General features: G+C 38.0%; 1 protein-coding gene across 2 annotated transcripts in view; it reads left to right on the top strand.

Annotated features, from left to right (window-relative positions):
• Window positions 1-27732, top strand: part of LDB3 (LIM domain binding 3) — a 118997-nt gene that overhangs the window by 40193 nt on the left and 51072 nt on the right. For both annotated transcript variants that reach the window (XM_010567877.1, XM_010567878.1), the window contains 3 exons: window positions 8756-8831; window positions 21416-21438; window positions 24914-25117. In XM_010567877.1, coding sequence (XP_010566179.1) covers window positions 8756-8831; window positions 21416-21438; window positions 24914-25117 — 303 coding nt within the window. The remainder of the gene's footprint in view (window positions 1-8755; window positions 8832-21415; window positions 21439-24913; window positions 25118-27732) is intronic.

The following is a 27732-nucleotide window of genomic DNA, read 5'->3' as shown; positions in this document are numbered from 1 at the left end:
TAATGATGTTTTCATTCAGGGACTGCTTACATACTAGAGGTAGAATCTGAGCCCATATGAATGTGACTTGTTTTTGAAAGGAACACTAATGCTAGTGATAATTTGCTAGTGTTTGTGTTCAGCATTGTGAATCTATCTCCTGAAATCCATTCTTGGAGTGATGAAGTTTTCCCTGATTGTTCCTGCCTTTCTGACCGCAGTCTTAAAACTATGGAAACTGAATGCCCAGTACCAAATGACTGCTCCTTGGGTGAGGCTGCAGCAACACTTTTACACTCAGGAGTCCCACCTGGGACTCAATAGCTAGCATAGCAGCACTTAAAAGTTTAGGGAACAAGGACCATATCAAGACTCCAGAAAGGATCTCTGAATTACTGAATGCAGAAGTGAGATGGTTGTGACCATGCCAGACTGGATTAAGGATATGAATGCCTGCCTCCTATCAGAACACAATATTTTACAACTCAGCCTTAACTGTTGACAAAGATATGCCATTTGTATTTGATAACATTTCACCAGAAATGATGGACTCAACATATTTTCAGGTACAAATATGTTCATATTGCCACAGAAATGTAGCCTGAAATTAGATGACACTTAAAAAAATCAAATCAGAGTATAAAAAGAAAAATTAAAAAATTAAGCTTCTGTCCTTTAAGCCATTCCTTTGAGTTCTACAGAAATTATGTTTAAAAATGCCAGTGTGATTCTCAGCAGGATTTAAAGGTTAAATTAAGAAAATACTGGCTAAATATCAGAAAGAAATACATTCAAAGCTGGTACAATGTTAGATGTTCCATGTGATGTTTACTGGAATAATTATGATCTAGACTGGACCAGTTACTGAGATCTGTGACCATGTGGACAGTCTGTGTTGGAGCCCTCCACAGTTCACTCAGTGAGCATCTTAGTCTGTATGTACCTGTACTCAAGAGAGGTATTACAAAGTCTACCTTTGGAAAGACAATAAAAGCAGAGTAGTCAAACAGCTGCTTACCTGCTTTACTGAATCACAATGTGTATAAATTCAAAATTTTAAGCAGATTAGTAGAGAAAGGAGAGGAACACTAATGGTGGATGCGACATGTGATACTAGTTAGTTTATTTTGCTTAGGCAGGTGACTCTAGAACTTTTGAGAGCCACCTACCTCCAATAGCCAAGGTTTCCTCCCCAAACTTGTGATGATACTGTGTGCTCAAAGCATTGAAAAAGATGTATTCCCCTAGTGGATTAAGGAAGCTACCATGTATTGCCATACGCTGAGAGAGGTGGTCCTCCCTCACTCCTTGTGAAATAGAGTTGAATCCCGTTGCATGCCCAATTGTCTCTGTACGTAGGTATGAGAGGACAGTAGGATTTGTTAATAGGTTTCAGGCTAGCATTTGGACAGGGCTGTGAGTTACTGTCTTTGAGTAGTAACATTTAATGCTGTTAAAATTAATGAGCAGCTTTTTCCATGGAAAATGAAATAAAATATCAATGTCAGTCACTGCAATAAATATAAATATATTCCTTACATGAGCAGTTTAATTGAGTGGACTGTTGTTTATACTCACTGCATAAAGTGTCCTCATTAGTTTTAGAAAAGAGCCTGGAAACTGTGGGTATATGCCAAGGCTTTGAAGGGCAATGAAGTTTTCATTACAAGAAGATTCTACTTGGGGATTAGAACTGTTCTTAGAGTGCACATCACTTCCCCCCCACCCCCCCAAATACCGTCTTAGAGGTGAGATTAAAAATCATTGTTTTATTTGTCTGAGAAATATTCTCTGGATGAGCTAAAGATAATCTCCATGTGAATCTTTTCACATATTGTATTGCACTCACCATGGAAAGGTCAAGATGGATATCAGGGGCACATCTCACTAGAGTCAATGGGCTGACACAACTTACTAAGTACACATGACAGTTGTAATCTTTCAGACAAACAGTTACTGGTTGCATTCTGCAATGGCGATGTCAATATGTTACTCAAAATGTTATGGTAGACAGGAAGGTCACGACATATTAGGGCTGGGACCTTTTCTTATTGATTAACATTGATTAGCTTAAGCACGGTCATGTCAAAATGTAAATTACACACTTGAAGCTAATTGGAATGGATGATATAGTATTTTTAAGAAGTGGAATGACGAATCATTCAATCAGGTAAAATACTAAGGCTTTACTAGATCAATCTTGTAATGTGTTATTTGTGCATGTGAGGTTCATAGTTTCATTTGGATCCTTTTTTACTATGGTGTTTCTTGCCCACCAGCCACTACAAGAGCTGTCAGGCCTCATTCTTTTTTCACAAAATCTTAATCATTGGGGGCACCATTGTTTCTTACAGCGGGAGCAGAGATACACCAAGGTCCGTTTTGCCTGCCTTCCAGGTATCTTCAGGGGTTGGCCACCTCTTCGTGTCTGTGCTTTCCTGGCTGGTGTCTGTTGCAGCACAGCCATACTGAGCACTGGGTACAGGCTGGCCCCGTGGTGTTTCTGCGTTACGGTAATGACAACTTCAAACAGTACTTGAGTACCTCAAAAGGAAACAAATTCTTCTGACAAGTCCTGGCTACCTTTCTTGACTTAGCAGTCTTAAGACTTAAGACATAGAGTTATGTTTCCAGTCAAAGTCTCTCAGATACAGGCATTAATGGAAAGCTCATTGAAGTGTTTTAGTTTGGAGACAGAAAAAGTGGAAGGCCTAAATGAGGCAGACTGTAGTTAAGATCTAATTATCCATGTTCACTAATTTTTCTCTCCCATATATGTCAATTAGAAATGCTCTAAAAGCCATGTGGCATACTGTAAGGACCACATCCCAAGTAAGATGAATTACAGGAAAATCAGTTAAGTATGCTTCATTAACAGCTTCAGGAAACTAAAGTAAGTAATTTGTGGTCAGGAACCTCAAAGTATCCTGAGTTAGGCTCTTGCTTTTAGAAAATGTTGAATGGCAAGGGGAAAAATAGACTTCATCTGCATAGTATTAGAAGTCTGCTTGGATTTGGACAACACTTGAACTCCTCTGTATGAACAGAAGGCAGTTACAAAGCTTTATATTATTCTTTTGTGAATCATCATATCTTTGAAGTTCAGCTGTGATTCCCTGATTCTGGAGCTGGCTCTTTAGCGTCATCTATTTGGTAATTCAGCATTAAAGCAAGCTCATTTTCAAATTCTTATGATCTACTTACTACATAGAAGCAAAGTTACGGATTTGATATAAATTAATGTATTTTTTCAACAGTGTTGATGGCAATACACCTCTACATACAAATTCAATCCATGACAGCATAAACAAGTTCTATAATTGGATGAAATTTCCTGGGAATGAACCCACATTTCTTTATGGGTTACCTGAGTTTTCAGTACTGATAAGGAGAAAAAAGGTTTGCAAATGGTTTAAAAATAGTGCAAAGACAGGAAGAAGAGGACAGCAAGAAAAACAACCTGCCTGAAAAAAAGGTGTCCATGCTCCATGGAGGTTAAGTGTAGAGCTTGCTACGTGCATTGGGTCAGTGCCAGGCATGTGCTCAGCATCCATACTTAGTGCTCTTTGGAGAACTATCACACACAGAGCAGAGCTGCAGGGATACTGGCAGAGCCTCCCCATTTGCCCACAGGAGCTGCTGGGATGGAGGAATTTTAGAGCTGGTGCAGAGTCAACTAAGAGGAGGTGGAGGCATCGGTAGCCAGTTGCTCCATTCAGGAGGGAACAGGCTGGAGGGCAGAATGTGGGGCAGTACAAGAAAGAAGGGATTTTGCATAGCAGGAGGGAGGGGAAGAGTTATGAAGATGCAACAGGCACTGTGCAGATGCAACAGAAGTAAAAAGGGTCAAAGAGTAGAATTTGCTTCTCCAACATCTTTTAATACCTACTTGTTTTCAAAAATCTCAGCTTTACACATACTGTTTCCAGTTCCCTTCCTTTCCTTCCTTTGACAAAAACCTCCAAGGCTTCTTCCCTTTTCCTTTCCCTTTATATCCCATCATGTTTGTGGCTGCCCCTACTGTGATCCTTTCTAAGGGAAAATGGGTATTACATACTTCTAAACAAATTATCTTTCATAGCTTTTTTTGGATAGCAACTTGCCTTTAGGTTGGTGCCATTTATGCATAAGAAGTTTTTGTCTGTATATTGCTGTGGATATGAACATTAGGTCTGGAAAGCATAATTGCCTGTCTTGCAATCCGAGTGCAGCACAATGCAGGGAAATAATTAACAAATCACTCATCTAGCCAAATGCTAATATTTGCGTTCACCATTGATATATAGAGAGCAAAGCTGCTGGTGGAAATACTTTTCAATTTTATTGCAGGCACAGATGATATCCTGAGAGAGGGAAAGTAGGTCTCATCCTAGCCCCAAAGTGATCGCAGTTATATTTGAAGTATTGTGAAATGTTCAGGGGTTTGTCTTTGCGATTCTCATTGGAGTCACTAAGACTGTTTGCTGATGTCCCAGGCAGGGCTTAGAGAATTAAACCATGATATCACAAGACTCAAAATGTTCTGTGCAAGACTTATGAACAAGAAGCAGCTTCTGTTTGGCTTGTTAATTCACTGTTTACCTGAAGATTTAACTGACACATTACTGATCTTAGCACTTATTAATTGGACACCTCAAATTGATAACTATGAGTAATATTTAGTCTGTCGCTTTTATGTCTCTTCCCCCCCTGCCCCTGCTAAATTGTCAGGAATATTATTGCATTAAAACAGATACATACCAGAAGCCCAATTCCACATGCTCTATTGTTTTGCATCCTACTATGTGCTCACCTACTCCACTCCAGAATGACTCCATTTCAATTAGGTGATAAGTAAAGCATGTAAAATGTTTTCTAAGCATTTCTAACCCTAATCTAATCTGTTTTATTACCTTTCCATGCACTTGACCCCTTTTCATTTTCTAGTGGTTGAAATATTAAGATGCAATTATTAAGATGCTCAACAAGGTATAAATAAGTGCTCGTTTAATAAAATGAAAGCAAAAACTTACAGTAAGAAAAGAAATGTTGATTTTAGTTGTCCTGAGAATTAGAAAAGAGAAGATAGACACTGACTGGTGAAGATACGAAATATAAAAAAGCCACGTGAAGATGAAAAAGTGCTATTATCTCATAGATCATGTCACCTCTCTGCAACTACAGTGTTGTGCTCCCCCGAGGACACAGGTTAAACTGATAGTGCATTACAGAACTCTTTTGCAGCCCTTCCTTAGGCAGGCAGCTTCTCTTAGTGCAGTTGACTCCTAATGAACCTTTGTCGTGGGTTCAAAGATACCAGGTTTGAAGTCAAGTGCTCTTCAATTAAAGATATATTTAGGTAGGTGGGAACAAGTAGAAATTGCTATCTAAATTGAACTGCATTGAAAAACTGCATCCACCTTGTTTTTGAACTTCATTAACAAAGAGAACCAGTATTAAGAGAGAGGGGAAGCGTACCTGTGGAAAGGAGGACAATTAAAAAAATACCAGAATGATGTACTTGGTCATCATTAAAACTGTTTTGAGTTTTCATTTTGAAATGAGTTTTTTTGTTTCCATTTTTAACTTTGAAAATATAGAAGAAAATGTCTACAAGTTGAAATCAAATTAATTGCTTCAGAAAAACAATCTTGATGGAACATTTCAACATCAAATCTAAAATATCACAGTCATTTGTGAAATTTGGACTTTCATCCTCTTCATAGCCCTACTAGGCAAGTACCCTCCCTGAGTGTTTGGAATAAAATAATTTTGCAATCAGTGGATTAAAATGTAAACCTGGACAAACACGTTTACAACAGCACCATCATCACTTGATAAGCAAACTTGTGTTGCTGCAGGATTTGATTCATCTAGCAAAAGAGGGAGCAAAAAAAATGTCCTGAACGTGCAGATGTTTTTCCCAGAGGAGTAATGGCTCTTATGTAAATAATCACTTTATTCTGTAAGTGCATACACTTTCATTCCACAAATTGACTTCACCTCTTCTGCCCTTTTCTCTGGTGCAAGCCTCTGCTAAATCTAGCAAGCCTCATCATTCTTTTTTTTAAATATCAAAGCTATAAACATCCAGAGCAGAGTTATGTAGGAACCTTATTGTTTTAAAGTAACATCTTGAAACCTCGAAGTCAGTGTGAAATAAAAATCTTGGTTGGATAGCATTGTGAATGACAGATGTAGCTTATCAGTAATGTGGAAGAAATACAGATTTTTAACCTCATCTTCTGTGGTTAGGTAATGAATGAGGAAAAATAGACACAATAAACAACAGAAGTGATGGAGTAGTTTGGTAAATAAATTCCTTTGCTGCAAATACAAGTATTTTCCAGTTATGCATCAAACATGCAGTATGTGGTTGTCTGCTATACCTCTGTACATGACAAACGTCGTTTACAGTGCTGAGCAACTTTGGCACTAAAATTCATGATAAGTGAGCAGAGCAGAGGGGACACTTAGTGTGTGCTCTGTCCAGCTGTGGTCTTGAGTATGCCCAGGTCCCCCGTGTAACTTCACAGAAATACCTGGGTGTACCCAGAAATGACACCAATGGAAGGAGGATCAGAATCTCCCCCTAAAGCTTTCATAAATTGTTGCAGTCAATTTTCAGCAACTCTGACTGTGTTCTGGGCTGCAGCTGATTGTTTTAATTTTTTTATTTTTTTTTACTTTCTCTTTTGTGATGTCTTTCATGGTACATGTGCATGTCTCATGAATATGATTTATTGTTTCTCTTTTTAAGCTAAAATGCGTGGAGGAAGGGTACAGCACTCACTCCTGAGGGAAGATCAGGTAGTAACTCGCCTGAGGAAAGTTTGTTCTAGGCACTTAGTGATTAGCTCTTGTTCTTAGAACTGGAGGGTATATATTTCTCAGATAATTATGTCTTAGGGAGTATATTGTGATATATTCCAGCTGTAAGTATCAATGTTAGTGCCTTTTACAATTTTCTAGCCTCTCGTTTCAGGAATGCTTTGTCAGTGAATTTCACAGGTTAATTACCTACTGTTTAACAAAATGCCACTTTTCATTGTCTCCTCAAACTGTGTTCATTTTCATAGAATCTCGTTGTGAGGTAGGCATCTATTACATCACCTTTGTTTTCGGCTCTCAAAGTAGCATAAATTTCATATCTTCTATATGGAAATCTTCCAGTTTCTGTAATGATTACTCCTTTTTCCTAGGGTTTTTGTTTGTTTGTTTACTCCTGCTTATGGAAATACTTCATGTGTGGCAGCTAAGGCTAAATACGGAGCTCAATGTGAAGCTAGGTATTAATGCAGGGATTGCCGCTATGGATGAGCCCAGTTTTTGTCTAGCTCAGCTTTCTGTCTCTGATAGATGCCACTGGGAAGTATTTCAGAGGAAAGTGCAACACAACCCTCAGTAAGGAAATAATGAACCTAGCACAGAAGGTCTTCCACTGTCAGTTTTTTAAGCTGTGCCATGATAAATGAAAATCTGTATGGCTACTTATTTTTACCCAATCTAAAGCAGCTGTTGGGTTTTTTGTTGTAAGTATAAATATCTAATCCTTTCTGATATCCTGCTGTTCTCATAGTCTCAATGATGTCGTGTAACAATGAGTTTGACCTCAGGTTAATCAAGTACTCTAGGAAAAAATGTTTGCCTTTATCAATTTTATGTGTGTTGACTTTTCAATTTCACTTAATGTCCAGGAACATAGCTTTATTTCCCTTTTTCTAACATTCATTATTTTTTAAGCCTCTGTAATGTCTTCCCTTATTCATCTCTTGTCTAAAGCAAACAATTCCGAATGTCCCAGTCACTTCTACTTGATTTGTATGCTTTTAAGTATTTTTATTTAATTTTTGTACTTGTCCTAATTTTGAAATGCACTTTTTAAAGATGAAAATTCCAGGCATAATCCTGATCTGTAGGTTAGCAATAGGATATTACTTGTATAATTCTGATTCTTTTTACTATTTTTACATTTTTCATTTCATTTTCTCTGGTGATCCCATGTGTACTGGAAAGATTTCAGGGGGATGTTCAACACTATGCAGGTTCTCACAACACCTCCCACAAACACATCTTTGCTTACCTGAACATCCTAGGGTGCTTCAGTTAGCATTTGTCATGGTGCTTGCTTTGTTATGTTCCAATGAAAGGGCAAACTGTGTGTTTTGAAAGCATTTTAGTTGGGTTTGGTTTTGTTTTTTAAATTATCATGTATGTATATTTGTTAAATACAGGTGAAAGGTAGGCATTTGGAGTGGAGTGTGGTTAGTCCAGTAGTGACCTGCCCCTTTTGAAACTAAATTGTCTGAAATGAAGCCCATGTTTCTTCCTGCAGAGAGGTTTAAATTATGGCAGTTGCTATACAGTTTAAGCTATTAAGTAATAATCTTTTGAGGAGTTGATCTTGAGATGCTAAAGTAAAGTTTAGTCTCTGCATTTTAAAACACTTCTAAGTCCCTTTTTCCAGAGTGCCGCCCAAACCTGAATTTGTCTAGTTGTGGCTGATGGTCATCTATGAAAATGCAGTTTGTCACAAGGTACTGGAAAACGGATGATCTCCCAAGTCAGGGCTGCTTCTGTAACTGGTGGCTTTTCATCAGTCAAAGAAATTATATTGAGCTTTTTCTCACATTTAAGAAGACCTTTATAATTGCGAATGTAGAAAAACCATGGTGATCACTAGAAAAAGTCTAGGCTATGCTTAGCTTTCACTCCTGATGAAGCAGCATTTTTTCATGAAATTAGAGCTGAAAAATAGGGGTCCATGTTTCTAATTTTTTTTTTTTTTTGTCTGCAGATCTAAACGTCCGGTGCCAATTTCAACCACAGCACCCAGAATTGACTCTCCCAGGGCTGTAATTCCCCACCAGAAGGTATGTGACACATTTCTTCTTAGCCAAAGTTAATACCATTTTTATCTACTGTGGTGAAGGTAAATACTTACTACAGGAAATAGCTTTTGCCCACCCCAAATAAGTAAACATTGAATGAATGCACAGGCAGCAAAACTGCCACAATGCAATGGATTAGTGGTCTGTATTTTGCTAATTTCTGATTAGCAGAACCAAAGCATCCAGCTATCCTCTGATGGGATCTGGTCTAACCCGTTCTGAGCAGTTTGTTTTCATCTAGGCTGCAAGAGGCTACCAAAGCTTCTCAAAATATACATTTGCTTTTGTAGGTTCTTGGGGAAAAAATATTAGACTGTGCCTCTGTGTATCCAAATCCTGACTACAAGTGAAAAGACACTGATTTGGAAAGAGGGCATTAGGGCATTTGAAGGCTTGCATGATATTGCATTCTTGTCACATTATTCAAAAGGCATGAGAATAAAAATAAAGAGGGTAAGTCAATTTAATGAATAACAGCAAGTAGCAGAGGAAATGGATGGCTTGGTTTCTGTTGTCAAAGCTTGTCATCTTCCATAAAATAAATGTTCACATTAGAATAAACAGCATCCATTGACTGTACCTAGCAACCCATCACCTGTATCTTTGGAGGCACTGAGGAGCAAGGATAGCTGAAAGATGGTATATATCCTTAGGCTCAAGAACTGGGTAGGACATTTGTATTGCTGACGCATTTAATTAGGTAAATGGAGAGGAGGTAAAATCTCCATTGCTTCAACTTTATCCCTTCTGTGAGTGCCAGTTTCATCTCTAGCATGTAGTATAAATAAGAAACACTGAAGATCAAAATGTGTGGGGAATTAGGTGATGTTCTACTGGTTTTGGCAGTTCTGACTTCCATAGATCAATTTTAAGTAATTTTTATAAACACCATGCTTTCCAAATTCAAAGCTCAGAAGGTAACATCATCACTGTAACCACTGCAAATATGTTCACACTAACAGAAGAGAATGCACTTGGGAAGAATAATTTGATTCAATTTTATTTTGTCAAATTTGAAATGAACCTGTCTGGCCATTTATTAGCTGAGACAGAAATAATGTTATTTTGCTCTAGATCTTGTAAACTTTTTGGAAAGGGAAGATGAAATTAAGAATTTATCTTGCTCAGAGTTGTTTCTGTTTGTATCATGGTTTTATAAAAGTTATCTTGGGGAAAGTTATTGGAAGAGGTACCAAATAGTACTATGAAATTCCTAGAACAAAAACGATGGATCATTTAGTTAGATGGGTGTTCAACTGCACCAGCAAAGTAATAGGGACAGGAAGGGGGAGAGAGTACTTATTTGCCCTCAAGAACTACACAGAATGCTGTTAGTTTTCAAGGCAGCAAGTAGACATGTCTCTTCAGAGTTATTCACCAACACAAGACTGAGAACTATCTTTTGGGACCCTCAGTAGCACCTGTGCAGGTATGACAAATTTGCCTACTTCCACCACAGGCACATAAAAACTTTTATACGTCAGATATTCATGACTCTGTATTAGGTGCGTTTCTTCCCTGGCAAGTGTCAATTTTAAAATTACTGCCACAGTTATTCAAAGCTGTTTACCATACAAAACATTTTTCTCCCTTAACTATCTACCCTATAGAAAATTTAACTCCACACACTGTAGGTTTTTTTTAAAGGTCCTAAAAGTGCCTTTGGCATGAAAGCTATAAAGTCACTTTATATTTCCTATTTTAACCCTTCAGAGAGAGATGAGGATCAAAGGACTCAATCCTTTTTCAGGACAACGTTGTCTCACACTTGAGCATTCTGTGTGTCGGTGCTTAGGAAAGGTTTATAGGAGCTGTTGGAGGCAGCCTATTCTGAACGGGTTACAGGTAGTACTTGCAGCTGGAAAAGACATTTACTGGAACCTTTCTGGAGGAAAGGGGTGGCATCTAGGAGAAAGTATGGTGGGAAACGGGGTATCTAGCAGTATTCAGAAAGGTCATCTTAGGTGTAGGGTCTTTGGCTCGGGGGAAGAGGTAGTAGTAGAGTGCTGGAGTGGGGGGCCCTTTGCAGGTCAAGAGGAGTGACGTTTGTGTCACTAGTATACACGAGTAGACAACAGTAATTTTTACCTGAGAAAAATTCTTCTCTGAGGGTGGTTTGGAAGGGAATGGAGGCATTGAACCATTGGAAAACTCTCAAAATCCGGAATAAAAAGTCTTTACTGATAGAAACAGTGGTATGGGGATGTTGCAATAAGGTATGTTACAGTAAATATACTTTCAAAATCAAGGTTTCTTTGCTTGTCCCTTTACTATTTCTAGTAACAGTATCACTGTAGAAATGAAGAATTCCGTGACACGTAGGCAGAAGCTGTCACCTCCACATCACTGCTTGACAGTGTTTAGACTCTGATGGTTCACATGAAATGAATTCGATTGCATTTCAAAAGACAGCAAAAACTACATTACAAGACAGTCACGACAGTGTTGTCCTCAAACATCAAGAGAAGTTTTTCTCACCTTTCTCTGAGTCAAGGTTAAGGCATGTCAATGTTAGCTGAAAAATCTGCATGTGCAAGTTCAGTGTCTAGTTTAAAAACCATAAATTCTCTTGTACATAATTGCTGATCTGATTGCAGCTTCCACTAATTTTCAAGCATGTATTTCTTCTTTGACTGCTACGGTAATTTTTTGTGTGTTTTAGGTAAATAAGCATGCATTATTTTACAAAGATGTAAGGAAGGTATGAAAACCCTGGAGTTCTTCACCATGATAGAAATTTTTCTACATTCCACAAGTAACATATATTCTCTCCTTACTTTCTGGAGCTTATCAATGTTATGGATGATACAGGTTCTGCAATCATGAGTATGGTGTCAACTGAGCTGTAGGGCTATTATTGGAAATAAAAGTTTGACTGATTCGCAGTTTCACTCTTTCCTTATATGACATTAATCTCCAACTTAAAACAGTTTTCATTTAGTTTAGTCAAATCTTTTTTATTTAGTCAAAAGATTTAGTCAAGTCTTTTACACAGGTGTGGCATAGCTGGAAGAAAGGGCATAACTAATGCTGAAAGCATTCAAATAACAAGAAGAGTAAGCATGAGTCCAAGAATTGAAACTAAGCCATCATCCATCAGTGAGTTCCTGCAGCTTTTCAGGAGGGGCACAACACCGGTGAAGGTTCAGCTCCATCCAGTTCAAAATGTTCAAGCTGAAGCTTTAAGGCTAAGCATAGCTTGAACATTTGTCCCCTTGCATAAAGGTATTAAGACAGCCTCTTTACATTTTAATAATACGGCTATGTGTTGTCCTGTTTATGAAACAGTACAGAACACGCTTATTTCAGAGTCCCAGTGAAGATCTCATAATGCTTATGATTTCTGCCAAATTTGGAAACCTATGTGGCTAAGAGAAAATAGATGAATAGGCGATTGACTTTTTAAGTAAAGCATAGGATGGAAGAGCTGGCTGAGCCAAAAGCTATTTGTTGGATGTCTTTGATCAGAGTCATGTAATGCCATGGTGCCATTTCCTTCTTTCTATAAGAAGTTTAAAGCAACATCAGCTTCTTGGGCATGTTGGGAAGTCAAATTCATTAGTATAGTGTTAAAATTGTACTCCCAGAAGTGCAAAAGGTGAATAAAGACTGTACGGTCATAGCAATAGATAAATAGAATGTGGTCTGTCAAAGGAAGAGGACCTGAAAAACTGGTATTGTGTCTTCCAATATAAATTTGTTTCTCACTTCTCTGATATATAACAAGGAGCATTTGCCTTGCGTAGAAATTGAATATTTATAAAGAAAAGGATAATAATATTTCACAATGGAAATTGAGCTGATTCTTAGCTTCCCTCTGTTCCCAAATGTTTGAGACTCCTCTACATTTATCAGTTTTAAGCTCAATTCACAGACATTACACTGGGAAATTAAAACGCAGTTTTCCCCTCGTAGTAAGGGATTGCTGCAGGATCACAGCATCTTTCTCGAGGGAAGAAGCCCATTGCCCAGTGTCAGAGCCTCCTCTTCTGGTCGACTGAGGGGTAGCATCAGATTTACATAGCTGGAAACGTTTGTTTGCCTTTCCAGCCACGGAGACTGAAACAGAATGGGATGAGAGAGATGGGAAACAGGGGGACGTTTGTTACTGTTGGCTGCATTTCATGTGAGGTAATGCTCAAAGCCGTGCTGCTGCTCAGTATTAGAAATTTGACCTTCGCATTCAGAAATGGTTTCAGAAATACTGCATTTGTCTGGTTTTGCCACTGAACTGGAGAAAAAAAAATTCTAAAATATCCTACCAGGAATAATCTGAATGAGAGATTCTTTGTCAATCACAAAAGGAAAGAGCTAAATAAACTGATTATCAGGCAGTAATTCTTTGGAAGAAGTTATACAGCTGCTCTCAGACACTTCCTGTTTCATCCCTTTGCCCCCTGAACACAGGGAAAACTACTACCTTAAAACTACCATGAATATTAAGTCAAATGGAGAATGCTACCCTGGCACTGCTGAGCTCCTAGGAATTCTAGTGCTGAGTTACCAGCATGCTGGTATTCCAGCTAGAAATTGTTTGAGGAGTGAAACCAAAACTCCATTCATGTCATAAAAGTAAGCAAAGTCATCAACCATCATTTTTTATGGTGGTCCTATGATTTTCCTTTCGCCTACTGTTAGTGTCCAGTAACACCAAAACCTTGAAAATGCATTAGAATTAAGGAAATATCTGGCATTTCTCTCATTAGCAGTTGAAACTGATACTTTATAATCAGATCTCCTTGCATGCCCTTTTATTATGGGGTTTAGAAAGGAAACCCGCAGTTAGCTTGGAGAAAAGCCACTGAGTTTTCAGGGTAACAAACAAATATAACTCCGGCATATCCTTTTTCTTCGCTATTGCCTCTATTTTATTTTTTTAAAATATTTGTTTTGTCCCTCTCTGCTAGCATGCAAAACTCATTTGCACAAGTGGTGACTTAATTTATGAACACGGCCTTGTGCATTTATGCCTCTTTTACAACACATTTTTAGAGAGAATCCCTGTTTTCTGTTTGTTTAATGGTACTTGGAAGCTTGCAGTAGGCCACTGAAAGGTTGGGTTTTTGCTGTTTTCGATGTCAGGGTATAATGACTGAAGTATGTAATTCAAATGTATTTATTTAAAAAGGCATAGTCTGAAAAATGCTTTTGGAATTATCTGTTTCTATAGCCTCAGGCAGCTATTAATGCCAGCTAAAATCTCTTCCTGTTTATTACTAAGAAAATGTTCTCAGTTCATTTTATCTGCCTTACATTTTTGATTCAAAACATCTTAAATGTATTTAATGTTATGATTAATTATATCCTTAGACCTTTAGGGGATTTTTTGCAATTAATTTTAATTAATCAGGCCGTATTATCTTGATTTTTCAAATGTAATCTCCCTAAACTTAAGTATGCAATATAGAAAAATCCAAGAGAGGAATATGAAATATTTATCTTTCTTGTGAACCTTACTATCAAAATCAGTAAATGACATTAATGATAACCAATACTAGCAAAAGTAGAAAATCAGAGGCCAAATTATTCTCAGGCCTATGTTTCATGCAAGGCTGTGGAGGAGATGCATGTAAGATGTGAAAGATGGCGACTGAAGCAGTGCCAGCCCACAGGAGGCAAAATGTCACTGCAGGCCACCATCTGCTCTTATACTGGCTTTCACCAAGGGCAGACTGTGGGTTCCATCCCTTCTTCAGGATAATGTCCCCTGCCTGTCCCTGTCCCCCAGAGCTGGACTGCAGTGTGCTGCCAGCATTACTGGTGGGCCTCTTAACTGTGAGCATCACGGCGTCTGGGTACCAGTTATGGCAGCAGTGTATCTAGGTCCAGAGGGAGAGGTTGAAGTGATCCTTCTCCTGCAGCCAAAGCAATGTAGCCCAGGTTAGGCTGGAGCCAGGAGCTTCTGAGATAAACTACAAATTGATGTTATGGCTCTAGAGAAATCTGTAAACTGTCAAGCATTCAAATAGTTTGTTGGGTACCTCAGCTATAGATTTTTTTAACCAAAGCATGTAATTACAGACAAACAAAAGTGATGAATAAAACAGCTTTTGAAACTATATCATTCGTTACTTTAAAACATGTGCTAATGAGTTCCAGCACTCAGGATGCTACGTTCAAAAGGCAAACATTAAAGAGATGTTAATCAATATTGGAATCTTGCTATTCATGTTCCAGTCACTGAGCCTTTAGAAGTTAAAGAATAAGAAAACTGAGAGTAAAGGTATAAAATGCCCATCTGAAAGTGAAGTTTGTATTCCTTTTTGGTAAAATTGTCCATACTGCAGGTAGGCAGACTTCCAAAAAGTACAGAGCTGTGGTCACTACACGCTGCCAGTAGCTAGAAGGAAATGAGGTAATTTAACCCTAAGGGTGCTCTGTGCTTCCCACAAAGTGCTGAGTACCTTCCAGTCCTAGGGATTTAGATGGTGTTGCACCAGAATGAGCATGAAGCAGTGATAGGGTGTTGTAGGCAACATAAGCACAGAAGTTTTACATGAAACTTCCTTGGAACTCATGGGACAACTTATTTCCAGCACTGCGTTGCTGAAAAAGCAGTATTTTTCTTCTTTGATATTACCTTTTATTTTGCTTTCACTAAGCTGCGTTAATAGCAAATCATTTATGAAACTGAAGCATAGTACTGCGTTTTTCCAAGATGAGGTTTTGGTAGAATGTTTCTAATTTGAGCACCAGCAGGGTATAGCTATTGTAGGAGAGATTTCTGTGACTTCGACTAAGACAATACATCCTGCTGTCCTAGTTAGGAATATTGTCTGGGACATGACAGTAGGATCATACACTCATCATCTACATACTCAGCCACACATTCCTTCAAGTGGAAATTATGCAGAAATGATCAGAATAGAAGCATCCTATCTGTTGAGCAGTACCTGTTCTCGAGTCCTGTTGGTCTATCTGCTAATCATGCTGCATGGCCTAATTAGCATGAACCAGAGCCTATGAAAGCAATGCAATGTGTGGGCTTCAATAACTTGAAGTGTACTCATGGAAAAATAGAATGGTGTGGTTTAGAATGATTATGTTTTTATAACAATGGCATTGACTTCTTTGTTTGCATATTATCTCAAATTATTCTGACCTCAAGTTTATTTTAAGATTTCTTAATTATCCTAGAAATTAATCGACAGTGTTGGCTTTATATAAAATTATTGCTATGAGGTTGACTAGTAGCAAATGCTTTTTAATGTTAGACTTTATTTGTTAATTTCAACTAAAACCCAGTAAAAAAATGCCTGACTATGTTTTGCTTCCCTTATTTTGAAACAATGCATTTCTTTGTTGAAAGTCTTCCCTGAAAGGTTGGATGCTTTGGCCCCAATCTATTTATTGCAAGTTTATCAATATGTTTAGAAAGCAGTAAATGCAGATATGTTATTTTTGCATGTGTTCTATGATTGCTCTTTTCTTTTTTTCTTTTCTTGGCCTGCATGTTTGCTACTACAGGAACCTGCTTGGGAAATCAATGGCAACAGAACAACCTTCAGTCCTCTAACTAACACGGCGACTGGGCCTATGGGTAGTATGTTAGCAACCAATGGAACGTTTTCAGGCTACCTCAACAAGCAAGAGATCAGCTTTTCAAATAGCTCTGCCTACTTAAAGACTACCACAGTTAGATCTTCCATGTCCTCTCAGTCTGTGACTCCTGACATTTCACCTGCAAAGAGTAATCTAGGTTCAAAACTAAGCCCTGTATTGACTGATGGCAATAGTCCTATACACCAGCTGAGCCCTGCAAGGCAGTATAACAACCCTATTGGCCTTTACTCAGCAGAGACTCTAAGGGAGATGGCTGAGATGCATAAGTTAAGTCTCAACCGAAGGGCTTCGGAAGGTGGACTTCCTAGAGGGTAGGTAACCTGGTAACATATTTAATATTTCAATTAAGTAATGAATTTGCTGAAAAATGAATGTAATAATACCTACCCTATTGTGCATTTGTCTGGTAATCATGATTAAGGTCTGGAACAATCATTAAATTTTCCAGTACCCCCCAAAACATATATGCAGTACCATTACAGAATAACTCTTGGTCTTTGGTATCTGAATTGCAATATGGATTGGCAATAGTCACCAGAGCATGAAGAGGAACACTATGACTGAAGTAACTGTGATGATCTCAGGGTTCTGGCATTTAGCGATTTAACTAATGCATGTAGTCTCATAGAACCAAGTATCACTGTCGGCCGTTATAGAAGCTGCTATAAAACAGATCTAATCTTTGGCACTTTCCTGAAGAGAAATTGCTTTGACCAGCAAATCTGACATGCTAGTCTGCTGGAGTGTCCCGCTATAATTCCTGCCTTAACATATTGGCTTTCCTATGCAAAATGAGTCAAAACTGCAATATTTTGAATCGTCTGGTTTGAACATGGTCTGTCTCACGTTAGCTTTGCTCTTAACTTGTATGTAACAAGGAATGATCTCTAAATACTACCCAGATAGTTTGATCCCACGTTGTCAAGGTTTTCAGTGTTACTGTATTGCAGATCAACTGTTTTATAAGTACGTTTGTGAAGTGAGGCGCTTGGACTACAACACACGAGGAAAAGCAATGAGAAGCAGATTTTCCTAATTTTTCTGCCTTCATGTATTAATTTGCAAACAAATCTGTAATTTTTTTATTTGTGTTTATTTAAAATGAAGATAAATTTCTTATTATGAATATAGGTAAAAGTATACTTTCGACACCAGGGACTTGGCTATATGAGGAAAAACAGAAAATTCAGACAATCCACTCAAGGTCTGATAGCAAATGCATATTTTCAAGTATTTTATATCCCATTGCGGGACCTCTTTGCAAGAGTAAAACCAAGGGGTTTTAAGTTGTAGCAAAGTAAGGATATTTTATCCTTATAAAAGAGCATATATACATGTTCTAGATGATTCAAGCAGTTTAGATGATTCATTGTAACTCTCTTGAGCACTTGGCATTAACAATCCTAATTAACTTATCTGAAAAAATCCTATCCTCCCTTCTCATACTGGATAATTAAGAAAGGCAATTACTGTTTAAAAGAAAATAATTTCAGTTAGTAAGCAAGATCAGCAAAATAAACCTCAGAATGCTTCTCTCTAACAGTTTTCTTGAGGAAAACTAATCCTTGTCTTATTTAAATATGCAGAGTTTCCTCGCAGTATATCTCCCTTTCTCTCATTGTCTTCACAACCCTCCTTAAGATCTGCAAGGGTGAGGGTAAAGGGGCTGTATTTTTGATGGCTCAGCATTTTGACTATTTTTTGTTATCAAAATTACAACACAGCTGCATCCATCACTCACCAAAGTCAATGTGAACCAGTCTATTGATTCCAGAGGGCATTGTGATAGGACTACATAATATGACAGTGATTGTTGGGGTGCAGAAAACACTTCACTGTCTTCACTCTGTGCTTTTCCGTGTTTTATGTCTCCTTTATATGTACCCACATTAGTGCACGCCAGTGGCAGTGCACTGAATTAGAAAGCAAGGTTCTACCTTAGAACAACCATCTGAGGTTGGTTTTTTTTTAGTTTGAACAAAATTTTAGGGAATTGCTGTCTATCTGCCTGTAATATCTGTAGCACTGATGAACAAATAAGAACATTTATGAGACATCATCTAAATATTCTGCTTAAAAAATTCAGCCTTTATCCTGCAGCCCAAGAACAATCTGAAAGGATGAAAGAGCCCAGAGCTACTAAGTACATGTGTCTTTTCAGGTAATTCCTCTGAGATTTAGAGAATTGTATATCTGTTTACATGCAGAGAAAATTCAGAGTTCAATAATCCTGTCATTCCCACTTCCACTTGAGTGTTACCCATGAAGTGAGAGGCATCTCTCCTACTGCTCTGTGGAGAATAACATGGAATCTGTAACTACCTTGGGACTTGCTATCATCCATGATAGTCTCAGTCTCATTGTGGATATATGTGAAAGAGTGCACAAGGAAAGCACTGTAAGCTCTGCAAAATCAGCTCTTGACTTTGTTGTGGACATTCTTATCATATAGTACAACATGAGATGCTGCGTAAAGATTGGGAAATTATGGTGCTCCCAAACTGTGAACTTATTATACATTCAGGAGCATGCTCTTAGCAGTATCGTAAAAGCTATAAGAAAATTCAGGTTTGGGTGTTGATCTTAAGGTATATTTCATATTTCAATTTGGTGTCCTTTCCACCAAATCGTTTAAACTTAATTGTGTGAATTGCTGTTAGAGGTTTAGCTAAACCCTTTGGAAAATCCTATCAGAAAGCAAAAATTAATTTTGAGATTATTTCCCTGATCTACAAAGAATAACAAAGCATCTGTTTCTCTGTTACATTTTTACATTAAAGCTTTATCACCCTGGCCGAGGGCGAAAAATAGAGGTGGCCTGTTAAGAGTGTGGAACTTGATGTGCTGAAAGCTCTGGAAAGGAGAGTATTAATAAATACGAAGAGTGAGTCATAGCTTGTAACATGTGGTTCTCTTTCATTCCAGTGTAAGTTATTTTTCACATTGTAGGTCAAGGGCTGTAAATACCTGTCCCACAAGTACGTGCCAGGTGGCTTAAGTTACTGGCTTCTTACTGTGTGACCTCTGTGAGCAGCAAGTTGGGTGTTTCATACATGTCCGTATTTAGAATCAAGCTAAAATAATGTGTGGCTCTGAACTGGAGAGAATTTTCTCATCGCATACTGAACATAAGGAGAAGTAAAGCTTTACTCTTTTTGAGGGAAGCTATAGTAGCCTCTTCACATCTAAAAAATCTTTACTGAGACATGTGGCTGTTGAGCCGTTCTTAGTGTGTGCACATAATGATTTTTATCTTTGAACATATTTTTATATGCAAACACGTGGTTCGTCTAATTAAGGTGTATTTTAGGAGTGGTAGTTCTGCCTTTAAAATATTATTTTATGTGTAAGGCAGAGGCCTGGATTAGAAGATTGAAGCAGGCATCAGAGCCCACTTCAGAAAATGATACTATTCCACTATGTTTCATTGTAAGTGAGTGCCCCGCTATCCTGCACACACCTAAAATGGATATAGGATCACTTATGTGCTTACAGGCTACAGCTTGTTCCTAATACATCTCTACTGGTTCCTGCAACAGACTGATCTATTTGGCTTAATGTAGGGTTTATAAAGTTAGAATATTCTCAAATCCGAGAGTCTGAAGAACAGTAAGTGCAGGTGATCTGTCATTGCTTTTCCATGGAAATGCAGAAGTGCAAAGCCTTTACTGCAGCTTCGTCTCATTAGTGGTTTTGATCATGAAAAAGGCAGCTGCATGAGCCAATGCAAAAGGACTGTATGTAAAAAGAAGCAATAATATCAAAGGTTCGGCAAGGCAAAAGCACAAAGAGACAAATCCACTTTGAATGTCACTCCAACAGTATAACATTGCTGTCCAGTGTTCTGTATCAATCCCAGATCCAGAAATGTTGCAACAGCAAGTTGGAAGGTTCACTGCCCACTTCTGTCAACAGCATTCTGTGCAGCTAAATAAGAAGAAATGTTTATTAACCGATCCTGGACTCTCTTCCTCTTTATTTTGTGCAAAATATGATTAATTACTCTTCACTCAAGATATAAGAGCAAAATATGGATATTCTAAGCTTTGAAAAGAATAAGTTAAAAAAAAAGTCATAGCCCATGAATGCTATTCATGCAACTACAGAAAGAGTTATTAGCAAATAATATAATAGTACAGCCTGAGCTCACTATCTGTTCATTGCTCCCAGCTTTGTCCTATATTGTGTTTCTTTGGAATTACTGTGCAAGCCACCATCACTTCTCGTTTATGCAGCGAAGCAGGATGTAGCATGAACATATGTTTTTTCATACCGTGTACATACCAGATGGAATAAAATATCCTGATACGGATATCCAAAAAAACACATAATGCATGGACTTCCTTCATTTCACGTGGAATAAGTTAGGAATGACCATTCTGAAATTAATTGGCTTACACCACTGTTGGCATAATGTAGGTACAGTCAGATTTAGGCCAATAGTTTGTTAAATACAAAGGCATTTTCCTCAGTTTTAGATTTAAAACATCTACCAATATATTCTTTGGATATTCTCCAGCATGTAAAAGACCAAAAAATCAATCTTGCAATACCAGCTCTGAGGGCAGCCTGAGGAGAACAGACTTCATCCCTGAATATTTAGTATGTGAGGGAAGAATATAATCTCCACCACTCATCTGCTATTTTCAGATGAGAATATACTTTGCAAATGCTTCTTTCTTCTTCCCCACCCCTCTTCCTCTACACTTTGGTAATAGTACTTTTAGGGATGCACAGCAATAAAATCATGTTCAAGGGTCAGCCAAAATGCCATGGTACCCTACTAAGTCCTAGTGGATCAACTATAATCCCTACGTTTTTTCCTTTCTTAATCATGTTGGGGTTTTCAGGCATACATTTACTTTTTGTTCTTATTTGTGGATGGTCTGAAAAAAGCTTTAGTAAGCTTTTGTAAATACCCTTTGCCCTTTGCACTCTAAAAACTATTGACTTTTTCTGTGTGGTTGGTTTTGATGTTGTTTGTTCTCTTTCTCTTCTTTTAGGTCATAACCAACACCGCTGCCAAGTTAGTATCACTTCTATACAGTGCCAAGTATTTGTGTTATGCTGTATGTGTGAAGATTTGTTTTCTGGGGTAGCATGATCCCTTGTGTTCCTGCTGTGTCTACTTGCAAATGGAAGTACTTTTAAAAAATGGCAAGCATCATCAGCTGCCACTGGTGTCCAGCAGTGCTCCCTTCTAAGCATACTATGTGTTCGGCATTTCTTGATGATGTTCTAATGCTGCAAATGGAGTTAGCATCTGAGTTTGCTCGGTTCTTGTGAATGCTTTCAGATGTTTTTGTCTCTACAGTCTGGGTTTAATTCCTCCTAACTCTTTAAGTAGTCTTCATGCTTTCAGGATTTGGGGAGCCTTTTCTGAGCCTTTTTTGGTGTATTATTACTGGTGTATTTTTAGCCTCAACATTAAATTAATTTCCAAAGTCCCACTACACTAAAATTCAAATTTAGGTTGGTATGAGATACTGACATGGAAAAGATCTAAAAAGTACTTTACCTTAGTAAACATATTGCCCAAACAAGAAGCAATGATTGATTTAAAAATGTGATTGATCTGCTCTATTTAGGAAAGTTCACAGAGTCCTCATCTCTGATCGTTAGTTTTTTAAGGACAGAAGATTGTCTCTAAATTCCCACTTTCTGTCTCTGAACTGAGTGTTGTCCAGAAATTACTGGAGACTGGGTTAAATTCAGCATAAGATAAAAAATTATATTAGTTAAATGTCAAATTTAAACTGACAAGAGAAGGTTAGAAGTAGTAGAATACATAAAGTTGAAATCATATTTAATGCATATAATTTACACTGATCTGGCATTCTCTGTTGACTGCAATGAGGTGTGGGTGTTATGTCATGCAAATGATGTAAATCCTTTAGAGTGATGAAACTTCAGCAAATTTACATTGATAATTATTCTGTTATGATTGTCTTAGAAAGTGTCGTGGTTTAACCAGGACAGAAAGCAGAAGTCACATTGTCTGGGTGTTGTTCATCTTGCTTTGGGATTTATTCTTCCTGATCCTTTTCAAGCTTAGTAGAGCTATCCCATTCATTTTGCAGAGGTGCTCCAGCTGTCTCTAGGGTCTTACCTCTGCCACTTTGTCCCAGAGCACAGTACCCCTTACAAGCACTAGTGTCTTCTGTCTACTTCCAGAGTTAAAAAGAAAACTCTGCAGTTGAAAATCTGTACCCTTTTCTCTTATTGTTATGGGAATCTTGTTAACTTAGTGAAAGTTTTGCCTTGGTATGTGTAATGTGACTAAAACCTCTTGAAAGACATCACTGAAACTGTTTAAATACCCCAAGTGAAAGCCTAAATCACTACTGCTGCTACCATTAGCGAAGATTAGGCTGTTCTAAGATTACTAGCTTTTATTTGTGTAATTGATTGTGGAAACCAATTGCTTTGAACTTTATTTTTTAAAAGTGGCATATTTAACCTCTGTCTTTTCATTCACGCAATCTTCTCAGATTTTGGGTTTAAAATCTCTTCAATACTTCTAACAGTGTGGGGGAAAGAGAACACTAAATTCAAGATCTCGAGGACCTGTGTGTTCATAATTATCTTGTGATCATTTTGGATATTACAAAGAAAAGAGATACCATTGTTAAATTAAGGCATGTGCATGCTGAAAAGTTGAGAGTGTAACAACCTGCACATCTCTGCACATCACCCTTCAGCAGATGATGTCAGTGTAATAATAATAATATTGTCATAGTTGATGAATAGTTAATGGAGAGATATTTTAAATGTGAAAATGTCTTTGTAAAAAGGTGATTTTCACTTTTTGAATGCATAATGCATCTTCCCGGTTCCCTCCCTTAAAATGTTGGTGTGTGTAACTAAAGCACGTGCATATTTATGTCTCTGTTCCTTGAGCATGTGGCTGTTAATGTTCTATCAAATATTTTGAATGATGTGTGACTGTCTCTTACTGTCCATTTTCAGTCAGGGCATCCCACCAAACAAAAGGCTGAAAACATAGTGGAATCCCCTGCCTGGGTTCAGAGGTGGCACATCACCTTTGATAATCTCTGGAAGATCAAGTCAGATGACTGCCAGCTTTACTTGGTTTTCCTTCTTCCTCCATGCTGGGCTGAGAGTTCAAATTTAACACTCAAACATCCTCTGTGGCCGACCCACAGCAGACAGGCACACTATTGGTCCCTTGCCAACCAGAGAAGCTGTTGTTCAGTCACATGAAAAAAATCAGTGGAAGACAATATAATGGCTTTAAACTGAAAAGGAAAATTGTTCCAATCAAATGGGATTACATTTTTCAGAGTTTCTTTGGGGGGGGAGATATATGCATTTCCCGCTTTGGGGCTCAGTTCAAAATGAAACCTTTGTGAAATATCTGTTATTTCCCAGAGGACAGAATTCTCAGTTTTGCCCAGTTGAGTGAGTGTACAGAATCTATACTGCTGGCATCCTCCTGCTGCTGGCAGGACAGGAACAGCAGACTAGAGATCCACCTGATCTCCCATAGGTTAGAGAAGAGCAGCTACCTCAGTGACTGACAGCTGAGGTTGTACCTTGCTCATTAAACTCCAGGCAATACTCAGTCCTAACTCCAGGACTAGAACAATGTACAACTGGGCGCTACAAGGAAGCCAGGTGCTCTTTAGCAGCAGTCTGACATTAAACTGACTTGTTCTGTTGCAACGGGAGCTTCAGTTGACTTGCTCATGGCTCAGTTTCTCAAATAAAAATCCTTCCTCATAAATGGAGCCACTGGAAAATATGGCGGCTACTCTTCCAACTGCAGTTGTCCCGTTGATTGCAATGTAGGATATTTTGATCTGAGAAGGAGCATTTATCATGCTATGGCAACACTTATGGCTGGCTGTACAGAGATTTTGGGAAGATTATTTTAGTCTTTGTGAGGAAAGTTTGAAGATTAAAAGGCGCAAGTACTAAATTTCACTATGATTAATAATCCAGACAGAAAGTACTGGAACCTTCTAATTAACAGAGGACCGGACATCTTTCACCCCGTTGCACTTTCTAGCACTTTGTAAGACCCTTCTGAAAGAATGAATGGATGCAGTGAATAAACTGGGAATTCTCTGCAGTATGTATGTACATCCATGGGCATGCATATATACATGTGTGTGTGTGTATATGTTTGTATATACTTATATGTATATATGCATGTAAGAATAGAATTTTAATATATGTAAGTATCACATCAATACTTAGGGATTTTTCATGATTTTTTATACAATGACAACTGTTTCACATTTTTTTCTCTATATACATCTGCGAGCCAACACAAAAATTTCATCCATTAGCGCAGCCAGCTTTTAAGTGTTCCTTGTTACATACGTTGTCTCTTACCCTCTGACCGGAAGCTTTTGTGGTGAGATGCCGTGAACTGACATGCACGCTCCTCTGTTGGTGCTTTATCTCTCACTTGTCACGCCTTTCTCCTTTCTTCCCCTCCCTTCCCTGTTGAACCTCACTCTTGCATAACCCAGCAAGGAGTTCACGGAGCGTTTCAACCCCAATGCCCTGAAGGACTCTGCCCTGTCTACACACAAACCCATTGAGGTGAAAGGCCTAGGCGGCAAGGCTACTATAATTCACGCCCAGTATAACACCCCAATCAGCATGTATTCCCAAGATGCTATCATGGATGCAATTGCAGGCCAGGCACAAGCCCAGGGTGGAGAATTTGCTAGGTAAGGTTATTTCCTTGTGTGGAATGCTCTTTCTCTGCATGATACATCTAACAGTCCCTCCACGCGTGACACCGCAGCTCTTGCTGGACTTTTCTGTAGTATCTTACATGTGAAAAATGCAAATCAATCCTAGATAGTAGTTGAAAGCACTTCATTGTTCTGAAGTTAAAAGGATGGATAGTTAGAAAATGGAGCATTTCTTTTTTGGTATTCTTCTTAGAACTGGTAAACCCCACAAAAAATATATCTAGTGTTCTGTATATGACATGGGCTGGCTTTTCATTTATAATGACCGTGCTTTGTCATAACTACCATACTACATGCATAACTCAGAATGGGAAGGGGGAGGTAGAATTTTTATTGATATGTGAAGAATGCAAAACATTTATTTAGTACTGGCTACTGTTTTATTCTTTAGAATGGAGAGTTGTGCTGTATTATCCCTGTCCCTAGTTTACATACTGTACGTGTGTCTTACACACATCCTTTGGACTATGGCAAAATCCACTGATCTTCAATAATTCTGCTTTTCCAATGCATGTTTCTGGCAATCTTATCTGATAAACTTAGCCACAGTTGTTAGGACAGAACTGAAATTACATGTGCGATGAATGTAGCCAGGTTTCTCTCTTACTGGGTATCTTTCTACCCAACATAGAACTTACCTTCTTTTCTTGTGACACCAAAATATAGATATAGCAACACACTTTAACATAGTTTCTTTTCAATATGTTAGCTGCAGGCTTATTCAAAATGTAGATGTTTTATGTATTTGCTTGTACTCCCTTTTACTGGCCATTTCTTTTCTCTTTTTTTTTAATTTCCCCCCCCCCCCCAATTTTTTGCACCAATATTATTCTGTTGTTTGCCACAACTCTCCCTAATGATGGATCCCAAACAATACCTTTAGTTGGTTTTCACCATCTCTCAGTGAGTCTCCACAGGTGTACGTAGACTCATATTTCCAATTAGCAAAGTACAATGAAAGAAGTTCATTCTATCTGTGTTCTTCACAATGGTTCACATCTTTCATAGGCATGGATTACATGAGACATTTTGTGATATATTGGCATTTTCTACTAAATGCTGTAACATTATATAATGCAAATAGTACTGTTTAAAAATTTTACCTATTTAAATGATCAGATGATTATAAAGTTTCACTGCTGAGCATGTGAATCTTTTTCATTTTATAAAGAGCATTAAAAGAATCTCTCAAATGCAGTTCCAGTTGCAGGAGTGGCTCTGCTGGACTGGAAAACATCATCATCTTTTCCCACCCGTGGAAGAGATTAAAACGCAACGTGTTGTGGGGAGAGGAAAATGCCCTTTCTAGAAAATCCCAGATAGGGTGAGAGAAGTCCAAAGAGTGCAGCTAGAACTGGAAGATCAGCAGACTTTCCAGGCGAGTTAGGGATTTGTCGTAAGATGTAGAATTGTGAAGTAAAGAATCTGAATAACTGGAGAGGCTTGAATCATAAAACATAAGGTGGTAATGAATTATATTAGTATATACATATATCTTGAAAAGAGCCAAATGAATGGATAAATAGATAAAAAATTAAAAGATTTGCAGACTGTTGAGTCGTTGCACCAGTAGCAGCAAGAGCTGTGTTTAATGCCACTAGCAAAAGCTCTGTTCTAACTTTTTTTTTCTCATTTTGAATATGGAATCCACCTATTGCATGGGTGTTTATGAAGTGAGATGATTATTTCCATTAATCTTTTTGTATCAGACAGTTCTAGTGGAACATCATTCTTTGCAGACAACTCCATGACTATGTTATCCCCTGTAATGATGCAAAAAAAGTTTTTCTGCAAGATCCACTATATAAACTACCGTTTAAGCTTTTCCTTCATTTTGGAATGTGACTCCTAAGCCTAACATTCACCTGGTCCCTGAAGAAACTAGTGTTTCTATTCCTATGTACAGTCAGGTGCAGGGGACTCTCTAAATCTACTGTCCGGTGAGCTACAGCCTGGTTTGTAACTTCTTCTTTTTGAACTCGTAACACTTAGTGACTAAACAATTTTCTCAGTAGATTGTTTTAGTGCAATTAACACAGCATTTTTAATCTAGATATAAAGGCAAGGTTTGTGCTGATATAACAACGGCCTACCCATTGACTGATACTCATTCGATTAAACCTGTAACTCATTTCCTTCAGGTGTTGCTTTGACCTCTGTGATATTCTGAACTTTGATTTGCAGTGGAAACTGAGGATGTTCTTTAGTTTGCTTAGTTGATCAAGTATGAGATAAGATTATGCTTAATGTAGAAATATTTGTATGAGACGTTTGTCACGTAAAAGCAGACCAAATTGTGTACCAATTCATTTTTTCTCAATTCTCTGCCTAGAATTTGGTCTCAACACTTAATTACTCTTCTTTGGGCTTTTCATTTTACACTAGAGTTAAGGCTGAAGCCACAAGGTGTATGTAAGATGGTGAGCATACTCAGACTGTAGATCTAAAGGACTTCTGTTCTTTTGGGCAGTAAATAGCTAGAAACACTTCTTGCTTCTTTTATGAGTGATAAAGAATAGACAGGCTTAAAATAAGAATTCACGTTCTAGTTTGACCATTTGAAATTGGTGATGTTTTAACTTAAGTCA

This window comes from Haliaeetus leucocephalus, unplaced genomic scaffold (assembly GCF_000737465.1).
Source record: "Haliaeetus leucocephalus isolate CR32 unplaced genomic scaffold, Haliaeetus_leucocephalus-4.0 Scaffold229, whole genome shotgun sequence".
NCBI classification, from domain to species: domain Eukaryota; kingdom Metazoa; phylum Chordata; class Aves; order Accipitriformes; family Accipitridae; genus Haliaeetus; species Haliaeetus leucocephalus.
This window is presented reverse-complemented; position numbering and strand designations above follow the sequence as displayed.